Source organism: Watersipora subatra, chromosome 9 (genome assembly GCF_963576615.1).
Source record: "Watersipora subatra chromosome 9, tzWatSuba1.1, whole genome shotgun sequence".
Taxonomy (NCBI): Eukaryota; Metazoa; Bryozoa; class Gymnolaemata; order Cheilostomatida; family Watersiporidae; genus Watersipora; species Watersipora subatra.
Genome location: NC_088716.1, coordinates 41,063,190 through 41,090,926, shown reverse-complemented (window position 1 = coordinate 41,090,926; position 27,737 = coordinate 41,063,190). Strand labels below are relative to the sequence as shown.

Genomic DNA, 27,737 nt, shown 5'->3' with positions numbered 1-27,737 from the left:
TAAAATGGCTTAGCTCTGTGGATGCGCACGCTTGTTTCTAGGCTTAGGATTTAAACGTCTCGAGTAAATCTACTACGAAGGTGATTTTTCATTGCTCAAACTCTATTGCTGTGACTGGACAGACATGCGGACAAACATTGAGATTTATATATATATAAACTTCAGAGTTTGTCGTTGTCATCTGTCATTATCTGTCTGTCCTGCTCTAGCTATTAAAATCTTGGAATGAAAAGCTTGCTTCTTGCTGGATTTGAACTCGCGAATATTGCAACCGCAAGTTTCTAAAGTCCTTACAATTCTATCACTCTTATCATATACTGTAAACCTTTTCTTGATGGCGCATGCTAAACAACATACCAATTGATACATTGCACCCACGTGCTACGATGCTCCTGTTATAATATATTTTTCGCCTAATTCTATGAAACAGGTTGCTTTTTCGTCCTTGCCAGACTAGGACAAATTTGCTTCCCGCCAAACAATATCAACAAAAACTTCTCTCGAAATTAAAGTTTGGTGGTTGTTGTACTGATTACGACAAAAAACAAGAAATTTACCTCCCAAAAATACAGAAATACCTCCCACCATGGCCCGAAACAGATATATGTTGCTTGCTATCTCAATTCAGCGTTATTTGTGGTGGTAAAAATGGAATTGACAACAGATAAGCAATACCATTTTAGTTCAAAGTTTGAAGTTTAGCAAAATACATACTAAAACTTCCTTAAGGTATGTGTTTAGTAAGCTAAATTCATTTAAGTTAGATTCAGCGTTTATATTATACATATGTCTCGAAGGTAAGAACTCTCCGCGGTACGTACTGCATATGGTACATTTTAATTGTTACATTTTCTTGTAGATCATAACCACAAAAGGCACTAAAGTTATGGTAGGTAACTATATTACTAAGGTTAACATATTGTTTTGTTACTATTTTTAATGTTGATGATTTTGATTATTTTTACCAGAAGGTGATTAGGTTAGATAATTACTATGGGTTTCTGTAGCACTCTATATGATATTTTCCCATTCTCATGCCATCACTGAAACGAACTAAAAACATATAATTGTATACCAAATCATTTTTCATTGTAATCGTAGCAAATCAGACAATATTTAGCCATTACTTGCTAATGATTTCTCATTTATATACTTTTACAGTGTTATTTTTTTTCCTAATTCATTTCAACAAAACACTTCTTTCATGATATGATATTGAAAGTTACAGTTGTTTGAAAGTTTGAAAACCTTAACAGTTGTTTTCTTTTTTATCTTAGTTCATTTGGACTGCACAAAAAACACTTTTCTCATGATATGAGGTTTAACAGTTGGAATGGTAAATTTTGTATAAACTGGATAAAATTAATTTTTTTTCCAAAGACTTTTTATTATCCGGGCATTCTTCTAGTTTATATAGATTAAATGTGTTAATGAAACAAGTCACCAAATTCATGTATAAGAAAACAATCATCAAGCAGACTAGCACAAAATTGTTTTATAAATTTTTCTAAAAGTCCGTAAGACAGTTTCTTATACAAAATATGCTATTTTGTGCATTATTAGTAGACTTTTTGCATCATTTCAAAGCTAATCTTTGTTTCAAGTAGATTTCCCTCAAGACTTGTCTACTTCTGCTAAATGTGTCTATTCGACGCACAATATTACAAGCCAGCAAAAGAGAACTCTGAGATACATATCGGAAAAAGAAATTGTATTTCTCTACTAATGCTGCAAATTTAAAGGAAAAAAATCTAATAATCATTAAAAGATAGCTATCCTATTCTAAACACATACGTTAAGATAAATAGAAAAGAATTGTGATGACAAGCATTGATTTGCAATTATTGCAAGTTATATAATAAATTAATCAAGTCATTTAGAATAGTGAGCTTACAGCTCTGTTTAAGCTACAGTTACAGTTACAAGTGTTCACAGTCGCTGTTTAAGAATAAAATCAAACTCTCGTGGGGTGTAAGAGAAAATATTAATCCCGTCTTCTCTGACCTTCTCCTCCGTGAGTCTCTTCACCTCAAATCTTTGCACAAACGCGACGAACATCATGAATAGCTCAGCACGAGCCAGTGCTTCTCCAGGGCATGCTCTCTTGCCAATGCTGAATGGGAGCATCTGTTTGCTCGACGGTCGTACAAACTCTCCGTTTTCATCTAAAAATCTATCTGGATGGAATGTGTAGGAATCCGGGTAAATATCCTCGTCGTGGTATGTGCTATAGAGGCTGGCCATCACCACCGTGTCTGCAAGTAATGTATTTCAACTAGCCTTCAAATAGCTTATAAACAACAAACATATTATAGCAAAGGCCTCGAACGAAAATTAATGTTTACATCCTGACATGATTTTACCGATTTTTATGTTTATGATGGCCATTAATGTTTAATCAAAATCGATGGCTTTCATACAAATAATATTCCAGACTTCATACAAGCCAATATACAAAACATGATATAGGTGTTCTTTAAATGCACAGAAATCTTTTAAAAGTCACACTTTGAGTGAATAAACATGTTTCATGTCAGCATTTGATGTGATCATTACCAGCTCATCCGTTGAAATGCTTCATGCGCGCACTGCACTATTTTGAGTATGGTGAGGAGGATGTGTTTCAATATTCAATAAAGTTATTCTGTTATTCTCATACCAACACAGACAGCAACACCAAATAAATAGCCTTGTATGTATGTATGTATACACCCACATTAGCAACCACAATAGTAAGAAACTTTTTAAATTTGAAAATTCAATAAATTTAGCAGCATAAAAAGAAGAGTGTCAGGAGAAGATATAAGAAGTATCTTTGCGATGCTGCACCTATGATACCGGAATTTTAATGACTGAAAGGATGCCAGAGATTAACACTTAGAATTTGCTGTGTCCTTATCAGGAATAGGTTTCACCCATATCAGGACAGACTTGAATGGTTCGTTGTATAACAAAATTTTGTAATACGAATAATCTTGAATCATTTATAGAGAATATCGTGGAAGTTCGAATATATTTTTGGGTTTATTAAATATCAAAATTAAATTAAAATTGAACAGTTTAATTCATAAACTGCAAACTGAACAACATTACAGAAGCGTCTGTGTTGAATACTAGTGGTATTTGATAGTCCTCGGCACAGACAGATTAGCTGTTCCTTATAGACAACTACTATCTTCAATTCTTTTGCGAAAGAATATTTCTCTGAATGTGTGCCTCATGCAAGGTAACACATGCAAGTGATTGGTTCAAGTTGATAGCCAAAAATACTAAGATGGAATGTGTAAAGTTAGGCCGATTTTCCCGTGTTTAGGCAGCGCCTTCTCACGTCAATTACCTTCTATGATTCATAGGTCGCAAGTTTAACACCTGTGGCAATATATATATGTAATGACCAGACATTACTGAGTCAACATTGTGGTTACCAACTCCATGGCTAAACGTACACTTCAAGACAATAGATAGCTCGTACACTTAAAAACATGAAAAAAGCCTTCGTTACCCTATGATACATCTGAACCAAAAATTGTTAAACTTCTTAACTGTCAAATGTGTAGTAATAAATGGGTTAATAAATTAGCTGTTCCTTATAGACAACCGGTATATTTAAATGAGTTAATAAGTATATTACTATGGTGAACTGTAATGTTTAATTGCTGCTGGTAATGCTTTAAAATATGGCCTGAGAATTTTACAGTAATACCCAAAAGATGTGGCAATAGTTGAGTGAGCTATCTCTTTGCGAAAATAATAAATAAAGATATGTCCATGAATATACAGGTATTTTGTGGAGATCTTACCTTTGGGAATTGTATGCCCCTGAACAACAATATCCGCCGTACACAGGTGGGTTAGGGATATCCAAGCGACTGGTCCACATCGCATCAACTCCTGAAGGAAAGCTTGAGTGAAATGCATTGAGTCTTTGTCAGCCAAACTGACTGACCTATTGCCTGAAAGAGACACCATCAGTGTATGTTACTGACTGTTACCATCAGTGTCTATTACTGACTGTTACCATCAGTGTCTGTTACTGACTGTTACCATCAGTGTCTGTTACTGACTGTTACCATCAGTGTCTGTTACTGACTGTTACCATCAGTGTCTGTTACTGACTGTTACCATCAGTGTCTGTTACTGACTGTTACCATCAGTGTCTGTTACTGACTGTTACCATCAGTGTCTGTTACTGACTGTTACCATCAGTGTCTGTTACTGACTGTTACCATCAGTGTATGTTACTGACTGTTACCATCAGTGTCTGTTACTGACTGTTACCATCAGTGTCTGTTAGTGACTGTTACCATCAGTGTCTGTTACTGACTGTTACCATCAGTGTCTGTTACTGACTGTTACCATCAGTGTCTGTTAGTGACTGTTACCATCAGTGTCTGTTACTGACTGTTACCATCAGTGTATGTTACTGACTGTTACCATCAGTGTATGTTACTGACTGTTACCATCAGTGTCTGTTACTGACTGTTACCATCAGTGTCTGTTACTGACTGTTACCATCAGTGTCTGTTACTGACTGTTACCATCAGTGTCTGTTACTGACTGTTACCATCAGTGTCTGTTAGTGACTGTTACCATCAGTGTCTGTTACTGACTGTTACCATCAGTGTATGTTACTGACTGTTACCATCAGTGTCTGTTACTGACTGTTACCATCAGTGTATGTTACTGACTGTTACCATCAGTGTCTGTTACTGACTGTTACCATCAGTGTCTGTTAGTGACTGTTACCATCAGTGTCTGTTACTGACTGTTACCATCAGTGTCTGTTACTGACTGTTACCATCAGTGTCGGATAAGCTGATCTTAATATTGAAAATATTTGATATACAGTCATACCTTGACATACGAGTCATACCTTGACATACGAGTCATACCTTGACATACGAGTCATACCTTGACATACGAGTCATACCTTGACATACGAGTGCGCACACATATGAGTCATACCTTGACATATGAGGACACATACGAGTCATACCTTGACATACGAGTGTGCACACATATGAGTCATACCTTGACATATGAGGACACATACGAGTCATACCTTGACATACGAGTGCAGACACATATGAGTCATACCTTGACATATGAGGACACATATGAGTCATACCTTGACATACGAGTCATACCTTGACATACGAGTGCGCACACATATGAGTCATACCTTGACATATGAGGACACATACGAGTCATACCTTGACATACGAGTGTGCACACATATGAGTCATACCTTGACATATGAGGACACATACGAGTCATACCTTGACATACGAGTGCAGACACATATGAGTCATACCTTGACATATGAGGACACATATGAGTCATACCTTGACATACGAGTGCGCGCACATATGAGTCATACCTAGACATATGAGGACACATACGAGTCATACCTTGACATACGAGTGTGCACACATATGAGTCATGCCTTGACATATGAGGACACATACGAGTCATACCTTGACATACGAGTGCAGACACATATGAGTCATACCTTGACATATGAGGACACATACGAGTCATACCTTGACATACGAGTGCGCACACATACGAGAAATTAGAAATATGAGAAAAATTCTGAGCAATTTTTTGCCTTGAGATACGAGACAAGTTTGAGATATGAGCGTATGAGACAGTTCTCAATGCGGCCACTAGGTGACTGAGTAAGTGAGAGGTTACGTTTAAAAACAGCATCACTCGATTTTTTTCATCAGATAAGTTTTAAAGAAGCAGGCTAAAAATGAATGCGAGTCAAGACGAAAAGAACCAAACCAGAAAAAGAAAACTAAAAAATGAATTAAGTTTAGTGTAAGATTGAAACTTATTTTAAGTGTGTGCTTAGTGAGCTAAATTCATTAAGTTATATTTAAAGTTTGCGTCAAGTTCGCATCGCAAAAGTGTAACATACTAAACGTGTTGTCAGCAAGTCTCTCTCACCGCCATTATCCATTATCATCTGTCTTCAAGGTAAGAACTCCATACAGTACTGTACATAATACTGTGACAGTTTATTGCAGATCATAATCACTAGATAGTATTTACTACTTTATGAGCATAGGTGGTGAATTAGAATAATTAAAAACATGTTTTTCCATTATAACATCCTGTTTTAGGTGGTTTTCAGGGTGTGGAAACAAATTAATTTTTATCTTATTATTTTATATAGGATGAATTGATTAGAGATATGAAAAAATTGACAGAATGCATTAAGTTCGTATGTCGAGGTATGACTGTGAAAGCATTCAGAGCATAAACCCTCCAGACAAGACAACGGGATGCCTTAGCAGGTAGTAGTGGATATAATGCAAAACCTCTATTTGATCGCCACCTTTATTTGAACACCACCTCTATTTGAACACCACCTTTATTTGAGCACCACTATAATAGGAGAATGGTTGAAAAATATAGCTCCATGGCATTCAAATAGAGGTTTTAAGGTATCTTGCAAGAAGATGACAGACCCTATTTGCTATAGGAGTCGAATATTGCATTTATAGTAAGCTAGGCGGAGTGAGAAGAGAACACAATACACGCAGAACGGAAAGAGGAAGAATCTTACCAACCACTTCTTGTATCTCCTCATATACTCTTTGTTGGGCTGATGGATAGTTTACAAGGAAGAGTACAGACCATGTGAGGGTAGTTGATGTTGTGTCATATCCGCCGAGGAACAACTGCCTCACACTCGCTGTTATTTCCTCTAAATAACAAGAAATTGAAAAGAAATTTTTACCTCCATGTGATTGGCTGAGTTTTATGCATGCAATGCAAAGACTAACTGTGATGTTATCACAGAACTATTGCACAGTAAGCATTATGAAAATAAACTAGGTGACTACACCATAATAATTTGTTCTATTCTATTAAAGCTTTACTAGAAAACTTGGAGACTACACAAGTCGTTAATATGCTGGATGTAAAAGAATTTATATACAGACCTTTTTCTGTAAACTCATAAAAGTGTTACATCACAACAGAAATTAAACTGAACCTATAAAATGATATGTGGCATTATTATCATCATCAGCATTGTTACAAATAACCATGGATTACAATTAAAAAAACCTAGAGACAATAACCTAAATTGATTTAAAAAATATTTTTTGAATCTTGAAACTTTAAAAAGCTGCAACTTCGAAAGATTAAAATAACGATTTTGCAAATTTCATTATTGGGCAAAGAAGAGAAAACCCAAAGGCATTCCAATAAAACTTACAGCGAGTCAGACCAATGTACAAAAGTTCATGGCAAAGCTTCATGTACAAAAGTACTATGGCATCACGATTACTAACCAATCAGGTGACAGCTGTGCAGAATTGTTGACAAATTACCATGGTAACAAGCACTGACAATGCTTGCAACGTGGACGTCTAAACAGCCAAACGGATAATCTAACCAAGGTCTGAGACTATAATTTTCCTTACTTTGTAAAGTAGCAGTTTTTAATAGTTTCATTTAATCAAAACTAAATTTGGAGTTGTCTTCTGTGGTATGGTTGTAAAATGGTGGTTAGTTTCATTCATTGTTGCCCCACCATAAATTTTACTAGCGCCTGTACAACACTTCATATGTATAAGCCTAATGGATAAAAAAGCTAAAAACTTTGGATGCTTTCCAATACAGCAATGACAAGAGATGTTTGTGACAAATTTCTGTTACGCAGTAAAACCTTTGAACGATTTTCGATTTACCGCAATGGTGAAATAATACAACTTCTATACATAGATTGAGCATATAATAGACGTAAATAAGTGTGGAAACAACGACAAAGTCTATGCATTTTATAAAAATCTCTGGCCGGACAACTTTCTGTTAATCAAGAGCAGGCCTGTATTCCCTGGTTGCAGGTTGGGGCGGCAAATGTTAGACGACTAGTTATGAACATCTGGGGGTTTTGAGGGGGACGGTGAAAGGCCCCTCCCCCCCCCAACAGGTTTCGTTTATGTAAGGCCTCGACTGTACTTAGCCACCGAAAACAAGTTCCTAAAAAGTTGGGGCGGCTCAGCCAGCCAGCCGCCCCAGAGAATACCGGCCTGATCAAGAGTAATTTTAGTTAGGGATAATCATTAATCGTTGAACACATTTACACACAATCAGCAGTAGAGGTCAAGGACAGAAACACACTATGGTTGGTATATATATATATATATATGTTTCCAAATACCTACATAGTTAATTAAAAATGCTCAACGGTATAACCATTAGCATTGCCCATTCTTTTTGTCAAGTCATTACGTAGATTGTTGTTTAAAATAACATCACATTTGTTGCAAAAAATCATGCTACGAATACACCTTGGAATGTCTTGTCATCAAACCTAATATCTCGGTACTGCAGATCAAAATTAATGGAAACGCAAGGAACATAATAGGCATCTAATTATAATAGTACATACGATATTAGCGAAACAACGATCTTGTTTAGCGATGACTTAAAATTATAATTATAATGACCTCCATAAAATTAAAGTCAAAAATTTAAAAATACTGTTTCATTTACTCCTTTGGATCTGCGGACCATCGAAACTCAAGCTTAGCAAGAAGAGGTAAGATGTTAGAGTAAGGAGAATTTTAACTAAAAGAGGAGAGGAGGAGAGACCACACTACCCTAGGACACTTATATTTCGCTAGTATTTAGTTTCGAGAGTAGCTCACAGAGTAAAATTTCGAAGCAACTTAATTTCGCAGCTCTGATGAGTGCGAAAATATAGTGATGTGAAAATAAATGCAATGGAACAAACATAATTAGATTCCTCAGGATCAGTTCACCGATAAAAAAAACTTCAATTTGCGACTAGTTTGTAATTGTGAACCGCAGGTAGAATGGTGTGGGCAAGGTCGATAATGCAATTTGATCACTTGTTGCCATTTGTTTCTTGGACTATCAACGAGCCCGTTTTCACTGGGGCAGCTGGCCGGCTGAGCCGCCCCAACTTTTTGGAAATTTTTTACGGTAAGTACAGTCCAACTCGGATAACTCGCCCTCAGATAAAATGTAACATTTCATCTCAAACACAAGGTTAACTCTAACGGATTTGTTTGGTCAGTTCGAACGCAATGATAAATTGCTTCAGATAACTCGACCTCAACATCATTTATTCGAAAAGTTATTTGCCCAACGGCCATGGACACGGCTTTTATCGCTGTAGAATATCACTTCATTCCAAGCCATAGAGACAAACATCAACTTCTAGTAGTTCTTAGGCATCATTATTATCATCATCAGAGGCAAAATATTTTTGTTAACGACTTTTATAAAGGTTTGCAGAAGATTAAGTTTTATCAAACACCCGCTCGGCCATGTCCCATCGAAAGCGTAAAAGCCTCCGAATGAACTTAAAATAAAATCCGCAAAATTGATTTTTGTTAAAACGCTCAAAAGAAAAAGATGTCTTTTTTCTGAGCGTTTTAACTGCGGTCATGTTTTGCCTATTTTAATTTAAAAACGTCTCGTCAGTCATATCACTTAAAACAAACAAATCTCAAAAAATTACAAGTTATTGAAGAGGTGTCAGTGGTGAATCCAAACCTTTCCAGAGCCATGCTGCTTGTGTAGTACTGCGAGTGTCAGTGTGTCTTATTTTCTTTCAACACACGGTGCTCACTGCATTGATTGATGTCCCCAGCAAACGATAACGCTACTAACGCCGTGTGCATTGACATCAAATTCCTATCATTATAAATCATTAATAATGGGAAAATAATCATAATTAATTGCAAAATAATAACGTAATAAATTTTGACAGTCAAACTATTTTGTTGGTTTATATTTTAACGATGCTATAGTGGTCGTTAAAAACGTTAAAATAAATGTCGTTATAAAATTCCATTCTACAGTATCAATGAACAAAGCTATTTAGTTTCGCTTTTTCACTCGTTTGTTATGATAGTTTAGTTTCGTACATGAAACTTTCGCGAGAGGATGACACCGCGAAAACGCGAAAGTTAGATGCCGAGAATACATAAGTGTCCTAAGGTAGTAAGAGAGACACTTGGGGAACTAGCATTTATGTTTAGGTATATACATTCCCTGAATAATATAACCTATATGTAACATGTTGCCACTTACCTACTCCAGAATCTTTGCTTAGTGAGTTATACATTTATAGCGCCCTAAAAAGGTTTCGCTACGTCACAAAATCATGAGTGTTTTTAGTGCCCAGACTCCATTGTAAAATGGGTATAGGTAACCATTGGACAAACACTCAGCATTCGAAGGACAATCCAATGTTTAATTAGCTACCATAGACCAACTCTGATATTTGATTGGCTACCACAAACTAGCTCTGATGTATGATTGGCCACCACAGACTAGCTCTGATATTTGATTGGCTACCATAGACTAGCTTTGATATTTGATTGGGTATGACAGACTAGTTCTGATATTTGATTGGCTACTATAGACTAGCTCTGATATTTTATTGGCTACCATGAACTAGCTCTGATGTTTGGATTGGCTACCATAGACTAGTTCTGATGTATAATTGGCTACCACAGACTAGCTCTTGATATTTGATTGGCTACCATAGACTAGTTCTGATTTTTAAGTAGATACCATGGACTAGCTCTGATGTTTGATTGGCTACCATGGACTAGCTCTGATGTTCGATTGGCTGCCATTAACTAGCTCTGATGTTTGATTGGCTACCAACGACTACTTTACCTTCATTAGAGTAAATCTCATCTCCAGTTTTAACACCTTCAGCTAAACTATAATCAATGTAGTCCTTGGGCTCATTCACATCCAGGTTAGCCTTGTGTTCTTGTATCTCTTTGGCGATAAACTGGCTAACTTCGTCCCAATATCCGGTGTATTCCTTTAATTTCAGCGGGTCCAACGGCCAAAACTATTAACAGATATTTCAGTGTATCTACAGGAATACATATACATGTAATTGGTTTACAAGGCTTCAACATTTATTTAACCTGTATTCAGCATGTCTATTCATTTCCAAGCTATAAAAGGAAGTCACATATTCCAGCAGGTTTAGCAGCAATTGAAACCACCAAAAGTTCCTGACAATACATAGTTAAGATACATTTTATAACATAGGACAGAAAAGTGCATTGCAAAAACTGGCAACTGTTCCAAAACAAAACTGATCCAGAGGTTTTTGTCATAGCTGTACCTTGTTTGGCCTCACTAATCTTGGTTAAACAAAACTCAAGCTAAAGATAAGAAACCCAGCTAACTCGGATCACTCTATTAAGTAGGTCAAGGAAGAACTTACAATAAATACCTGACGGAAAGTTGAAGTGGTGTCTAATTGCAAACAATGCACAAAGGTTTAACTATGTACTACGAGGGATGGTTAACACTGAGAATACTGTAACATTGTACCATCTAAAGTTGGATCACATCATGAGCTACTTTGCAAATCAAGGTTTTAGCGGGTCTTTTTTATCCTCTAATGAACAACCCAGAGTGTGTGAATGTGGCGGCAAGGCTAAATATAAATAGTACTTATATATACGGCTCGTGCTTATTATATAGACATGTAGGCCGGGTTGTACATTACGGAAGTACTAGCCATAGATAACGCTTGGTATTATATCATGAAACAAAAGGATTGGCAACAATATGAAAGGTGTATATTAATACTGGATTGTGAAGGCCTTTGTACTGTAATGAAGGACCATAACTGACCACTGTACAATGGTCAATATTCTACTCACCTTGTATAAAGGACCATAACTGATCACTGTCCAATGATCAATATTCACCTTGTATAAAGGACCATAACTGATCACTGTCCAATGGTCAATATTCACCTTGTATAAAGGACCATAACTGACCGCTGTCCGATGGTCAATATTCACCTTGTATAAAGGACCATAACTGACCACTGTCCGATGATCAATATTTTACTCACTTTGTATAAAGGACCATAACTGACTACTGTCCGATGATCAATATTCTACTCACCTTGTATAAAGGACCATAACTGACTACTGTCCAATGGTCAATATTCACCTTGTATAAAGGACCATAACTGACCACTGTCCAATATTCTACTCACCTTGTATAAAGGATCATAATTGGCCACTGTCCAATGATCAATATTTTACTCACTTTGTAGAAAGGTAAACGAGATGCTATGAGCTGTTTGGCAAAAAATCCGTCAACTTTCAAAAGTCGAGCAAACTGTTTGTCAGCATAGTCGAGTCTTCTACCAAAAACAACTTGGTTGATGATGTTGCAGATTCCCTTTCCGACAACCTCTTTAAACGTGCGGCTGCTCTGTTTGCCCTCTAATGTTGCAAGCAACTCAAGGTTGTACTCTGTAATTTCATCAGGAAATAATAGTAACAAACCAACAGAAGACTGGCTCTTAAAATCTAAAGTCAGCAGTTATTAATTTTACTGAATAGAAAGTCAGGTAATCGCGAAAATTTCTACGCATATAAAAACCAAGCTACACAATTACATGAAGAGAAGTGATTAAACTATCGATATAGTGAAACAAGTAGTTTGGTCATCAGCCAATCACTGAGCAGAACAAATGAGTCAGTCTTCAAACATTTTTTTTGTCATCCATACATGAATTGTTGATCCATATATGGTTAAAGACTGTTATTTGTAAAATAAATTGTTATAACTTTTTATTACCAATAAATTATTACTTGCTTGAAAATACCGTAAAACCTCTAATTGAACGCCATGGCGCTCTATTTTTCAATCCTTCTTCTATGGTGACAGTCAATTGGAGGCAGTGTTCAAATAGAGACTGGCGGTGTACTTTTCAAATGGCTCGTCAGAATTTTCGGAAGGCAAATTTAGCACTATTTCAGGCGAAACGAATGTCACCTATATTTTGCTCTCTTTTTTCGGTGGAGCGATATTAAACCTTTTGGATGCAATAAATCTGCTAACTCGCCTTTAACTTGTCAAAGATCTTTTAATAAATTTATGTGCATCGATAAACTGAGAAATATCTCTATTAGTTGATAGCTATTGCTTGCAATTGACCAGCGATGATATTATAGCCTGTGTTCTTTTTTGCAATTTGCTTGAGTTTTCAATGTTCATCTCATCCTAAATTTGAAAACATATTTTTATTTTATATCTGTATTTGACATTGTTGAATAAAAGCTCATTGCACGCTTTGATATGTTTGCTACAATTTGCAGCCACAACGAGCTTTTTATGTGCAATAGAAGTGGAGTTATGAGCATCGATCCATCGTAAGCCAATTTAGGATAGCTGCAAGGGCGCTATTAATTAAATAACATGCTATAAATCTGCATATTTATAAGTTACACAATAATAATACATCAAATGATACAAATATATATATAAATATAAATATAGATATATATATATATATATATATATATATATATATATATATATATATATATATATATATATATATATATATATATGAACAACTGACATAAATGAATCAAAAAATGTTACATGCAGAAACAAAAATTAATGTTATAACACAAAAATATTTCCATCGTTTGCTCGGATAGCTGCCTCCTGATTGTTGCTTTCGATGGAACAAACACCTTCTAGTTGGCAAACACCTTCCAGAATATCTTCTGGCTTCAACTCTTCTTTTGCGCTGCTGAACTAGTGAATATTAGCTTCCAAATATTTTTAGCATAGCTTTCACGTGCTGCATTTAGCACGAACGCAGAGCGTAAAAGTTTGCTTAGTAAACGTAACCTTTGGTCCAAAACTTTCGAACTGGATGTTATACGCATGTCCTTCGAAGTATTAGGACCGCGCTACACAAGAAATTATTAGCCTGAGACAGTTAGTAGATATTTCTATGGCGTTGCTTTCAAAGTTCCATCTACCATCATAAATTTAAACCATTTTTGTATATGTACATGTACTTCGAAGAAGCACAACCGTGTTAAACAAGGAACCACTATTAGCTTGCGACAGTAATTATTTCTATAGCTTAGCTTTGAAAGTTCATCTATTATTGTAAATTTAAGCCATTTTTGTTATATGTAGATTTCTTCGAAGTAGAAAAACCGCATTAAACAGAGAACTAATACTAGCCTGAGATCGTTATTGATTATTTCTATGGTGTCGCTTTCCAAGTTTTACCGGAAAACAACTAAAAGCTTTGGAATTGGATAACGAGAGAATTATTTGTTATTGATATAAATTATAAACGATTCGTTATTAATACGATTTTGTGGACACTTTCTACTGATCAGTTGATATTATGGGCTCGTAAAGCTCAAATAATGTCAAAGTGGTGTTCAAATGGAAGTGGTGTTCAATTGGAGAGTGGCGGTCATTTTTCAACCCTTCTCTCAGGGTGGTGGTCATTTGGAGGCGGCAATCAAATAGTGGCGGCGTTCAAATAGAGGCGGCGTTCAATTAGAGGTTTAAAACTGTGACATAATTTGCGAATTACGATCGGTGATCTTTGACATCAGCGGGTTGAGGAAATAGATAATGGTTGGGTGCCTCCTTTAAATTCTTCAGCTTCAAGCTGAATAAATAATTAGCAAGAAGCAAATGATGAGTTGTTTACTATTTGCTTCTACTTATCTGACAACCTAATTTTGTTTTAGTTTTTCACAAGTGTCTGGCTAGCCCTTATGTGGGAAAAGTTATAGTACAACTCCTAAAACTGTTTAGATGGTAGTTCATTGCCTTTGGAAGAGAAGAAAACTACAAAAGCTGTTAATGTTTATTAGTAATTCTATGTTCTGTTAGCTACTGACACATGAAGTGTTTGTCACAACAAAAGCAAAATAACGTAATAATCATGACCTTCACATAAGAATGAGGACCTATAAACAACCAACCAAGTTCTTGAGCAATCTTGCTCTCCACTTTAGCTTTACCCATACCAAAATCTCTTAACACGATCAGTGCCAGCCTCCTCTGCTCCTTCCACTGGCTGCTAAACACCAGCCCTGTAAGAAAGCTTCCATTTTCATTCTGCTTTTGTTATAATATGACAGCATTTTATAGCTAAAATATTACAAAAACTATATCAAACTTGAGAACGTTGCCTCAAAATTTTGAGATAGCAGTGGTACACAATACCCAAATATGTTTATAGCATGTGTAATATTGCTTATCTTTGTAATTACAATCCATGTATTTACCTGAAACTACATGATTACAAGCTTAGATATACATGTATATATATATATAAAAAAAAAAAATTGTTTCCTCACCCCGGATACCCTGTATGGGTGGTAAATTCTGCTCTAACTCGGGTCTCCTACCAGAGACCTGGGAGTTTGAGCACTCGCCTCAAGATCTTAGCTGTTCCCAATAGCGCACTTTTCTGCAACTCACCTGAGTTGATTGTTGTTGGTATTTGGGCAAGCCACATTTTATGCGCCGGTGTTATTGCGCCCAGTGCCCCAATGACTACTGGGATTACAGTTGTTCTTACATTCCAGCATTTTTCAATTTCTTCTCCAAGAGGAAATTGTATATATATATATATATATACAATTATTATATGAAATATATATATATATATATAATATATATATATATACATGTATATATATACATGTATATATATATACATGTATATATATACATACATGTATATATATATACCTATATATATATACATATATATATATCTATATAGATATATAGATATATATATATCTATATAGATATATATATATATATATATATTTACTGTATATATAATCAATAAAACAGACTATAACTTTAGATGAAACACTTGATTACTATTAGTTTCATGCTTGGTAAGAGCAATCTTCAGATAAAGTGACTGTACCAGTTTTGGTTACTTTATAGCCAGCTAGAACTATTAAAATTACTAAAACTTTGTAGCTGGATGATTATGGTCGTTAAAGGATTCATAGAAGTATCAGGTTTTAAAATTAGACAGTAGAAATTTGCTAGCATGCCCGCAGGCGCTGACGACTTCATTGCATTTGTTTAATGAGGCTAGGTGTGGCCTGTATATCTAAAGTTATATAGCAGTCTAATAAAACATGACTGACAGTGAAGGATGTCGGCTGTCACTAGAGTAAATCTTTATCAGCGGCTGCCAGAACATCCCCTGTAAACACTTTTGTGGCCTTCAATGAATGAGTACGGACTAGTACATATAATATAACATACGCTGTCACAGACATCATGCGATGTTACTTCCATTTTTTATCAATATCAATACTTTTACTTAGCTAAACCAACGACCCAACATTAAACACAGAGAGCTTCGGCCACAAGCTAAGTTGTTGAATTTTTTTGAGCGTCTTTCAAAGCAAAATGAGCAAGCTAATACTTTGAATTGAACTTTGAATTTATGAAAAAAAGGTTAGGGAACGAAGTAGCAAGTATACTAGGGAAACTTGGTGCCTCTCAGTAAAAATATGATGATGAATTCAGTTCTACAGAGGCAGACAACTCCATGGATAAAGCACCTCAAATCTAAAAATTCAATTTTGGTTTTATACAGGTATTTAGCGGTATTCTCCTAACAAAATTACAATCCTGCAATACTGAGCAACTTATAACTTATGTTTACCGAACTAAATCAGCCAACCAGAATACTTATGTTTTCCATCACTGTTTGTAGCTTGTAGCAGAAAGTTTATAACGCTAGTGCAGGACAATGTCATGATAGCTATCATTGTAACCCATGGTAACGAGTAAATAATTATTTATATTAACTAGGAAATTCTTATTACATTTTCAACTGCCAATTACTTATGTTTTTTTAATTTAAGTTCAGACAATTTTCGTGACTTATTTTGTTCAAGGATAAAATTATTGTAAGGAAGCATTTCAGAGTTTGGCATAACTGAGTAGCTTTATAATAACCTAAACTTGGGAATTCTATGCAAAGGCAAGATAGATCGTGTGCTTAAAGACCAACATAGCTAACAGATAATATAAACCTCAGTCCTAGTAGGAATCTTAAAGCATTCAATCCCTTGCTCAAGTTATAAGTGTGCTAGAAATATTCCTCTAACACCTTTCAAAGCTGACATATAACTTTCACACTCACCATGAGCCTTTTGAGTGATTGGCATCTTTCGGGCAGAACAATGTTCAGCATTCTTCACAAATGCCTCATGAATGGCATCATAGCCAAATAAAAGCACATTCCAAGATCCTAAACTTACAAACGAAACCACATTCCCGTACCTCTTCCAGTTGTCTACAAATCAATTTAACCATAAGATATGATTTAGCTCGTGCTCGTATATCAGAACAAGATCAAGGACAAGTCTGATACGCTGAGACAGTTTGGCTGTCTTTGAGACAGACAAAAATCGCTTGACTAAAAAGCAATATATCCATAAAGATGTAATCATCGATGAGAATGTCAAGTTATTCTGCTCCTTGTCAGGATAAAGGCAGGCACTTGTGTAAAAATTGAGAGCCATTAATCCACTCAATAAAGACTGCAAAGTATGTGAAAGTTACAAGCCAATTATATAACATAGAAATTACTGAACATTTGATCTCTTCAAGGAATCGATTCAACGGCCCTTTTTGATTACCCTATTAATTGTTATTTACCAATTATGTGGTCATATCAAAATAAAATAAAAAATTTCATTTCAAAATCAGTATTTCCTATTAACAAAGAGATCATAAATTTTCTGAATGCGATGAATCTGATGCGAAGTACTTACAGTAGCGATATGCGTGGCGAGATTCAGCAAATAGCGCAATATCATTGCCGATAAATGGCAGAGGGAGAGGACCAGGAGGATAGAGATGCTTCTCCAGTAACTTCCTCCAGAAGGCCAGTACAAACACAACACATAGGAGGAAGATGGTAATGATGTTGCTAGAGAAGATGAGACCAGCAAGCTCCTGAATAAGGCCAAGCATTCTTTATCTACATATAGTGAAGAAGCAGCTATGACGAGATTTGTGGAACCAACAATTTATTGCAAGGCTTCATAATCTGCTCGCTTCTGGGTAGATATATTATTTTGTGAATTAGCAATGAAAACAAAAACAAAATTGAAATAATTCTTAAAAACAGTTCCAAGAAATATATTACTGCGAATCAGCTACAAGCACAATCACGATATTTGAGCTAGAAATAGGCATAGATGTATTTTGGAATAACACACAATTCGGTTTGATAGCCTGTTTTGATAGAAAATCATATTTTGTAATCTTTTGAAGTTTTTTCAAACTAGCATCCTAGAGCTATTCTTCAATAGAATTGATTGCCTATATAATTGCATTTGTTATTGCTATATACTACCAATATTTTAGTAGAAATAGTGGCTAGTCTCATGTAAATACTATGGGTTTCTGCATTTTTCGACCAATATCATCCAAATGTCACACACATATGTTCTGTGCCTCCCACCGAATTGCTAAAATATTTGGTTTCAAAATCTTATTTGGTTCTTGAGAACCAGCCTTTTTAAACACCCAGCTGCAGGCTATCTGATTGAACATAAAATAAATCACAGGCTTACTGCTAGTACTAAAGCACATATGTAACCTTACATCTGACTGAGTGCACATGCACCAAGGTTTATAGTATTGACTCATTTATAAACCACAAAACTGAATGGGTCTTGTGGGAGTTCCAAGTGGGTCACCTCTAACAAAATGGCTTTCCAACAATTCTTTTTCCCAATGTAAGGAAACAAACAGGCTAGCAATCGGATAATCTATTGTAACAATATAATACTAAAACATTCCCTCTTTAACAACCCTACTTTCTGACATACAGTTTTGTATAATGGCCTTATACATATTCGTATCTTGGTTTTTTCTGCTTACAACCCACTTAGTGGGTTTGTATTTTTATGTTTTATATTTAACCCACAGTGATGGGCTTCGTCTACAATTTTACTACTTACTAGCACGTTACACCAGACATTATCCTATAATATCACCAAATATTCCTAACAAATAATAAAATCTAACATTAGGTAGGAGAGTGATATGATAGCTCTGAAGGTACCAATCATGATATTCAGTTAGCTAATCACCGTAGAGCAGTTACTGAGTTCTCTGAACACTGAAATTATACAAAGATAAGATGGTTGTTCTCTCAAAGGTGATAGGCTAATAATTGCCAAAAAGATAACCATCTGGACATCAAGATATTGCGGCAAATTCAATCTGTCTTTCGACAGACTATGTATTACTTAAGATGTAAAGCAAATCAACAAAGCATGTGGTGTCTGCCAAAAAAACTGTCAATGGTGGTAGGAGTCTTGCTAGGTTTATAAGACACAGCATCCATGAGGTGATCTAACAAAATAGTGAGCCACAATATTGATTCAAGGCGACTCAGATGTTTGCACACATAAAATTTTTCTTATTTTTTCAAGTTTAATGAAAATGCAGAATCTGCCAAAAAAAGTTAGAAAATATATCAAAACCAGCAGGTTCCCCTAGAGAGGCTTTTCTAGAATACAGAAAACGCTGATCGCCATGATGGGCGGTAATCTTGTACGAGCTGGTTCTACAAATTCATGGTTTGTATTCTCAATGAGCATTGAGGAAATATACAATAAAACAGTAAACATTGGCCCTGGGACTTCTATAATGGCAGTGTCAAGGATTTTTAAAAATGGATAATGGGTAAAAACATTTTGATGAGGATTTAAAATTTACATAAGATAGTGGTAAGAAATTTCGAATCATCCCAGTTCTCTGATAAACGCTAGCTCAAATCAAGCATCAAATATAAGCTTAAAGTGAAAAAGAAAAAACTCCAGAAAGGGCATCAGCATCAGAAACTGCAACAGCCTGGTGTTTTAAATACTGGTCGAGTTTAATCGGAACTAAAAGCTGGCCTGGCTGACTTGGATCGAAACAGGCTGAACTAGACAGAAAAATGGTCCAGCAAAAGTTGAACAGAAAACTCGCCTGGCTCACTGGATTTGAGAGATTGCCTAGTTGAATTAAACCAAATATCTGTTGTAACTGCTCAGAACAAGTGGATAGCCCAGTAAGAGGAGTAAAAGACAATTTGAACACAGGTACTTGAAATTCTGATTGGCACGAGGACCTAGGTTATTTAATCAAATGCAACCAGTTTAATCAAATGCAGTGCTCAGTTTATAAAACATGTGTCCAGCCAGGTTAGTGCATTTGACTAGATGCAGCTATGACTCATTACCTTATTTTACACCTATGTACCCCAAAATTACAAACAAGCCGAACCCATTAGTTGTTTCCCAAAACCTCAGGTGACTGCAGCTCTGAGACTCTAATCTATGTCCTGTTTTATATGCAGGAAACAGAGCTGATTTAACCAGTGTTCTATGTTTTATGCTAACTAGTCAGCCAATAATTCAATTAATAACGCTTTTTAGTGAATTTGGTGAAGTTAACTAAAACAAAAACCAACACACAGTAAGAGAAGACTACCAAAAATGTTCAATACACAAGCCTCGTATACAGAGTAAAAATAACAAAACACAAAAGAATGATTAAAATAATATAGGCCGAGCCTAATGGCTAAGATTGGTCAGTGTACATAATACAGAAGGTTAAGAAGAGCGCATACAATGTAAATCACCCAATCGCGTGTCACAATAAATAAGTAATAGTCAAAAATTTTACTGACTTAACGTTATGCCCCCTTACGCTAGAGATATTTCTACTACATCCTTTTATTACGTATAAATATTAGGCGCTTTGCCTGAGGTTTCCACTGGTAGCCATGGCGCTATATTGTGTCAAGTGCTCATACGAAACAAGTGGTTTTGTAGCCTAAAATACCATGACTAGCTCCACCGTTGTCGAGTGTGTTGTCTTCAGTGCAGTGTTTATCTCCCTTTTTAGATTGTTCTGAAGTATCATGGGATCATGGCTATGAAATTATTCAAAGACTATAATGCATAGTGTCGGTCTGAGGTTTCTCAGGACCAAGGCTTGTCTCCGAAGAGGTCTCGCCGTAGGTCTATAGAAAAGCAGTGCCTCAAGAGATGCAACACTCACTTTCGTATATGCCGTCTTCTTCAATTAAATAAAGAAAGCCCTTGGAGAGGCAGTCATCTCTACAGCGGCTTCGATGGCAGCCCACAAGGACTCACAGATTTGAGCGAGAGCCAACACAAGCTTTTGCTGCGATTCAGGTGATAGCTACTCTCAATACTATTAACTACAACCTGTCATATTGAGTTAACGTTCTTCTCAAGGGCCCTTTTCAGAGCCACAACTTTATTAGGGAGTAGGCTATGGCTCTTTTGGGTATTTCCATGTTCTTCAAGCTCAAAGCACAGCAGCGGATAACAACAGTATTCTTTAATGGCTAATCATCTTCCTACTTATTCCATAGTTACTCTCCGGCAAACAAATTTGTGAATTTCTATTTGTGACACTCAAATCCTTTACAAATCAGTTCACGGTCCCAGGTTGCATGCTTATCTGTTAGGTTTGTGTGGTATGTTTATCAAACACTCAGTTTATTCAAATTCAAAACGCAACTGAATTGTCCAAGTACATAGTCTAACACAAAGTCATTGCATCAAGCATGACGTAATGTAAGCATTGCAATAGGCTGTACATTTTACATAGGCAATACATTCTACATCCCCTCTTGATCTCAAGATCAACTGTTGTAAAACCATACAGCATAACATCTAATATATCTCAGGATTAACTGACTTGTACAACCATTACAGCACAAAATTTGATAACCACTTAAGAAGACGTCTATCTTGAACAGGTCTATTTTCAAAGTCACTATTTTGATCGAGATCAGAGTCAACAGGATCTCGATTCAACTGAGCATTGTTATCAAGCAGGTCTGAAGTACTAAACTCAACTTCGACCTAATTAGACTCTCTAGTTGGCCTAGTTGATACATGTATACCATCTGCAATGTCGTCTTGATGAGCCAATCTAAAGTCAGACACATGCCTATTTGTGCCATCGACTTCAACCAAAGTGCTAGAATTTATCTTTGTCACTTTTCGGCATGTCCACTTATCAAAGCACCTAGCATTAACTGACTTGACATAAACAGTGCCTCCAACTTTGTATGGGTTAAGGCTGCAGTCTCTATTGTCACTAAGCTTTTGTGGTATTTCTGTCGATTTGGTCGCCCTGCTAAGTCACTGCGATAGCTGTATAGTTCTTCCACAGGCACTATACCATTGGAGTTTGGCGAATTGTTATACCAATATGCCATTTCGTCAGGTCCTTTACCAGTTCTCATGACTGCTCTTTTTGTAGTACGGTGATGTCTTTCAATTATTCCATTTCCAGTAGGTTTATAGGCACAGCTGAGGATCTGTTCTACACTCCATTTCTGCAGAAACTCTTTCATTCTAGCGCTTGTGAAACATGGGCCATTGTCACTCAGAAACTCCTTAAGAGGTCCACGTCGTCGAGACACATTGTCCAACTGTTTGATTACTATGTCTGATGTTTCATTAGCCAGTTTGAACCAAAGAGAAAACCTGCCAGGCCCCCAATCAATAATAGTCAGATAAGGTCGACCGTTCACATGAGTAATATCTGATGCAAGGCGCTCCCATACATTTGCTACGTTTAGCTGACCATGATCCCATTTGATTAGATGAGGATCTACACTGTTACACATAAGACAAGTTTTCACTACTTGCTCAACTATGTCTTTCTTGATTGTTCGTCCAAGCTTTTTCTGTGCTAAGTACAGGGTTTTGCTGACACCAGAGTGGTGGTCTTGATGAACTTTCTTTACGTCTTCTATCTCATCTGTGTTAGAAAGTACAACCCCTGAGCATGCAACAACTTGTAGCCATGTCTTTGGTACTCTGGTTAGAACATCCGACTTGTTCTCACCTGATGGAAAAAGTTTGATCATTAGTGTTAACCCGTATTCATCAATCAGCTGACCAATAATTCCAAGTCTACGTCGAATGATCAACTCACTGAGGCCAGTAACCTTAGGCCTTTTGGTATCTTCTATCACTGAATTTATTCACCCATAAACAGTAGCTGAATCTGTGATCACTTGCACATTTGTTATTTTCCAGTTTAGCGCTAGGTTGATTCCTTTCAATGCAGCTTCTAGCTCAGCAACATTTATATGAGCACCATCATCCTCTTTACGTAGCCATGCTGCATCCTCAACAGTGTAACCATCTACCTCCAGAGACACTCCGAGAGCCAAGTTGCTGGCGTCACATCACACAGTACACTGAGAGGTCTTCTTGACATCCCACTTGCCTCTCACTGGGTCTTGCTCTTGTACTTTTTGAAATATTTCATCCAACAAAGATTTCACAGAACTAGGAACTGTTTCAGACCAGTCTATGTCATTAGTCAATCTCTTTACATAGCTACAAGCAACTCTTAACCATCCAGCAACTGGGTAATGTCCAACTAGTTTGCCACAAATGGAAAAAAGGTCTCTTTTTGTAACCTTTTCTGAAACTACAGGCAAATCACCATAGCATTTCCAGTTGTACTGATCATCTTCTGCATTGTTTACTCTAAGACCCAACACACGAGTATTTGATAGTGTCAATGGGTCTTTTGCCACAAGTCCAAACCTTAGTAAGTGAACTCTAAAACATCAGCTTGAACCACCTCCTCGTTTACCCAAATGTCATCAATGTAGTGATCAGTTCCATTGCAAATCTGTTCATCCAATGAGAGCACTTTATCTATGATCTTGGACATTATCTTGGGAGCAACATTCAAACCAAATCCCATGCGTGTCGTTACATACGTTTTACCTCTGTACTTTACTGCCTGGAATCTTTTCAGACTGGGTTCTATATGAATTTGTAGATAGGCCTTCTTCAAATCTAACAGACATGCTTTGCTTCCCCCTAACCTCCAAACTCGCAGTTTTTCTTGGCAAATTGCAGTCTCAACACCTGGATTACTGTGAATATAGTTGTTTAGTTCATGGTAATCCATAACAGGGCGACGCTTATTGGGCTTGTTTGGTTGTTTTGCAGCCAACAATGGAATTATCCCCTCTACATGACCATGGACTGTGCTATCATATAACTCCAGCCATTCATCATCTATTCAGCGTTGCACTTCTTCATCAAACTCTTTTCTGTCATCATCATTTATCTTGTATTCAGAGCAATGATTTTGTAGAATCGGTCCATCTTTCCATTTCCATTTGACAAACCATGCACTACCATCAAATCATGCTATGAAATCCTTATCATCAATCTCTAAACTACTCTGGTGTCTTGTGCCAACACTTATCACTGGCACCTCACCACCAAACTTACACCATTGTGAACATCAACATTAACTCCACCGAGTTTAGCAATAGGATCCATTCCCAATATCACTTGTGCTCCACCTACTAGTGCTGAAGCAATCAAGCACTGCAGAGGAAGCTCTTCATTTCCTGTGACATTGACTTCTAAAACAGTTTCACCCTTACACTCAGTAGTTTTACCGTTTAACATGCTGACAATTCGAACAGGACCGCTAGGCCTTTTACCCAATTTAACACAAAAATCATCTAAAACCACAGTCTGTTCGCAACCAGTATCTTCAAGAGCTCTTGCCGATACTTTGTTTACATAAATATCAATAAATGGTAGCACCTCTTTGTTCAGTGACTTGTAGCGGGGAGAGTATCTGGTGCAGACACTCCCCCATTCTCGTTTTCCTTAGCCTTAGAGCAATTCCTAGCTATGTGATTGCCAAGCTCTTGACAGTTGTAACACTTTATTAGCCTTTTTGCACTCTTTACAACCTTGGATGAGCACTGGTGGGCTTCATGACCTCTGCCATTACAAATTGAACAAATCTGTTCAGCAGGTTTTGAGCCTACATACCCCATTGCACAGACTCCTTGTGCTCCACCATTGCTAGACATAATCATTCTGGCTCTCGTGGCCAACTCTGACAACGAAAGTTTTTCAACTGCTGAAATGGATTTTATCTGGGTAGCTACATCGATTGGTAACCCAGCCACAAAAGCACACTTCAACAAGGGTTCTGGTACTGTTTGGCCAATCAGTGCTACTAGCCTACGCAAATCTGCCAGATAAACATCAACAGTTTCTCCTTCTTTGTATATCCTTCTTTGTAGTTGTCCGTATGCGCAAAAGTTATTTACTCCAAAAGCAGTCATTAGCTCCTGTTTAATCAGTGCATAATCCTTATTAGTGTCGGCTGACAGTTGTTTATAAATGGCGAATGCCGGTCAAGACAGAAAGAGTGGCACAAAAGATTTCAACTCCGTAATATTCTGCAGCTCAGCTACAAGTTCTAACTTGTCACACCACTCAGAAAAGTCGCCACTCTTCTCTACGTCGTCATAGGTTTTAATCAAGTCTGAAAGTTTTACTGCCATTATTGGCACAGTTTTGCCGCCATAGCTTGTGGTATGTTTATCAAACACTCAGTTTATTCAAATTCAAAACGCAACTGAATCGTCCATGTACATAGTCTAACACAAAGTCATTGCATCAAGCATGACGTAATGTAAGCATTGCAATAGGCTGTACATTCTACATAGACAATACATTCTACAGTTTGTTGACTAGATGAACCCTAGCTAATATTTCCCAAGCTCAGTGACATCTGCAAATATGTCCCGCCTAGTGAGCATTCTGTCACACTTAGCAAACGCTGCATCCTGTCCAGTGGATTCTGTCAGCAAAATGATAAAGTTGCTCTTGTGGATGATGATTGTGACAGGTTGACCGTGAGATTAGCTTTCATTCCTTCCATGTTTTCGCGTGCCAACTCACAAATAAACTTTCTGTTTTAGTACGCAAAGATACACTTCACATCTAATGTAATAATAATAAATAAATTTGTAAGCATAAGTACAACATATTGCGCCAATTATGCAAGGGCTCCTATACTGATCTTTGGACTGTTATTCTAAAATTTGTGACACAAATTAGAAAACGTTTGCTAATATAATAGCCTCAGTTACACCTGCGTTAGCTGTAGCGCTATCAAAATAAACGGGTCGTCATTTACATTGAACTCAAAACCCCTGGAATGGCAGAGGTCATTCGCGAGTACGGAAATCCGGCCGACGCCATGTTCAGGTACCGTTTGAATTAATTTCGTTGGGGAAACAGTCCCAACATCGACAAGTCCGAACCTAGACAAGTCCCAATCTCGACAAAGGTTGGTCCGAATCTAGACAAAGGTTGGTCTGAATATCGACAAAGGCTGGTGCAGTTTTACAATAATTTTATCCTTTGTTCTGGTGCTCTCACGCACTAATCTTCAACAAATAATAATAAATACCTTTCGCAGTGTAGTCCTCACTTCAAAAAATAAAAAGGGGGGAGGGGGAGGGGGGGAGGGGGGAGAGGGGGAGGGGGGGAGAGAGAGAGAGAGGGTGTAGGTGCACAGTGCTATTGCTATTCCATGAACTGCAAAAATCGCAAGAATGGACTTTCAAAGGAAAGGGCATGACATTTCACAAGTGAGTCACTTCTACTAGTAGTTATATTACTATTGCTAAAGTCTACGACTACTACTAGTTGTGCTACTACTAGTTAGTGTGAAAGTTTTTCTCTGTATCTACGTATGTGTGTATGTCTATTATAGAAGAGTAGAAAATGAGAGCTGTATGTATAATGTATTGAACTGTAATGTAGAAGTGTAATACTGAACTGATTTGCCATAGCCAGGAACTTTGCTTATATAGTAAAAAAAAATATTCTAGAATTTGCCAGAATAATAGTAAACATGACTTGCGCAATTCTTGTCATGCAGACAAGTGTATAACAGCATAACATATAAACAAGACTAGTAAATGATGCAATAATGTAAGCATGAGTAATAGTCTAGAATGTTCTGGATTATACTATACTATGACAGTTAGTACTGCCACTAGTTAGTTCTACTACACTAGTCACAGATCTGCCATCCCCAAGAGTGGGGCAATGCGTGAGATTTGGTTTTGGGGCAATTGATGTATCAATGATAGTATATATAAAATTGTAGAAATTGGGGCAAAAATCTCATGCATTTCTCACGCATTTTCATTTTTTCTTTGGGGTGGCTGCGTGAGTCTCACGCCCAATGCGTGAGAGTTGGCAGGTATGACTAGTCACTGGGTGAGTGAGAGTCGATCAGTGTCACTACTGAGTGTACGAGTTTGACTGTAGTTTGTCGGTGATTAGATAAATTTATAAGCTAGTGAGTGAAATGTTCTTCCTTCAGAATGAAGGTTTTTATTATTTAAATTTGGATTTTTTTTTATAATAATATTTTGGAACTACAAACCATTAGGTTATTTCTAAAATATTTATATTTGAAAAAATGTTTGTTGTACTTATAATATTATTTATTGTTGTAACTGGATATAGCTAGCAGTAAGGAGATAAGAGTAATAATACTATTGTTATTACTATTGTTGCTAACTAACTACTACAGTTTCATTTTAATTTTTAGATTTCCAAACAAAGCAACTGAGGACTCACGTTATTTACAATGGTATCGCAACCGCAAAAGAGTGAATAAGCCTGATCCTTGGGCACTTATCTGCAACGAACATTTCAATGATCCATATTTTGACAACAGGTTAAAACGTTCGACTGAAGTCGTTTAAAGGTAATATTTTTCAATGTTGAATGATGCTTTTCAATGATTGAATTTAAAACCATATTGTCAAGCACAGTGCTGCAAGGTTATTCAACTTAAAGTAGATATGTTTAAAAAAAATTCAGAAACCTCAAACAGCATGCCAAACAGTGACAGCTGCCACAGCAAGTGCTTATGAATATGCCAGCAGCTTAGCAGAAGATGTGATGTGAATTTCTCTAGCAATGCATCTGTGGCAATGGTTAGTACATCTTTGCAGTATTTCT

The 27,737-nt window shown here is 36.7% G+C and overlaps 1 protein-coding gene across 2 annotated transcripts; it reads right to left on the bottom strand.

Moving 5' to 3' along the window:
• Positions 1-1,696: 1,696 nt before the first annotated feature.
• On the bottom strand, positions 1,697-26,556 carry LOC137403953 (cytochrome P450 2C37-like). 2 transcript variants are annotated; one of them, XM_068090083.1, is made up of 9 exons: positions 26,539-26,556; positions 17,637-17,845; positions 17,003-17,155; positions 14,799-14,909; positions 12,091-12,299; positions 10,681-10,864; positions 6,578-6,718; positions 3,801-3,953; positions 1,697-2,255 (listed from the first exon to the last, which is right to left on the bottom strand). In XM_068090083.1, the coding sequence occupies exons 2-9, from the start codon at positions 17,836-17,838 to the stop codon at positions 1,930-1,932; spliced, it is 1,479 nt and encodes a 492-aa protein (XP_067946184.1). In that variant the 5' UTR covers positions 17,839-17,845; positions 26,539-26,556; the 3' UTR covers positions 1,697-1,929. The 2 variants fall into 2 exon arrangements, with proteins under 2 accessions (XP_067946184.1, XP_067946183.1); XM_068090082.1 differs by lacking the exon at positions 26,539-26,556 and adding an exon at positions 26,418-26,531.
• Positions 26,557-27,737: the final 1,181 nt, after the last annotated feature.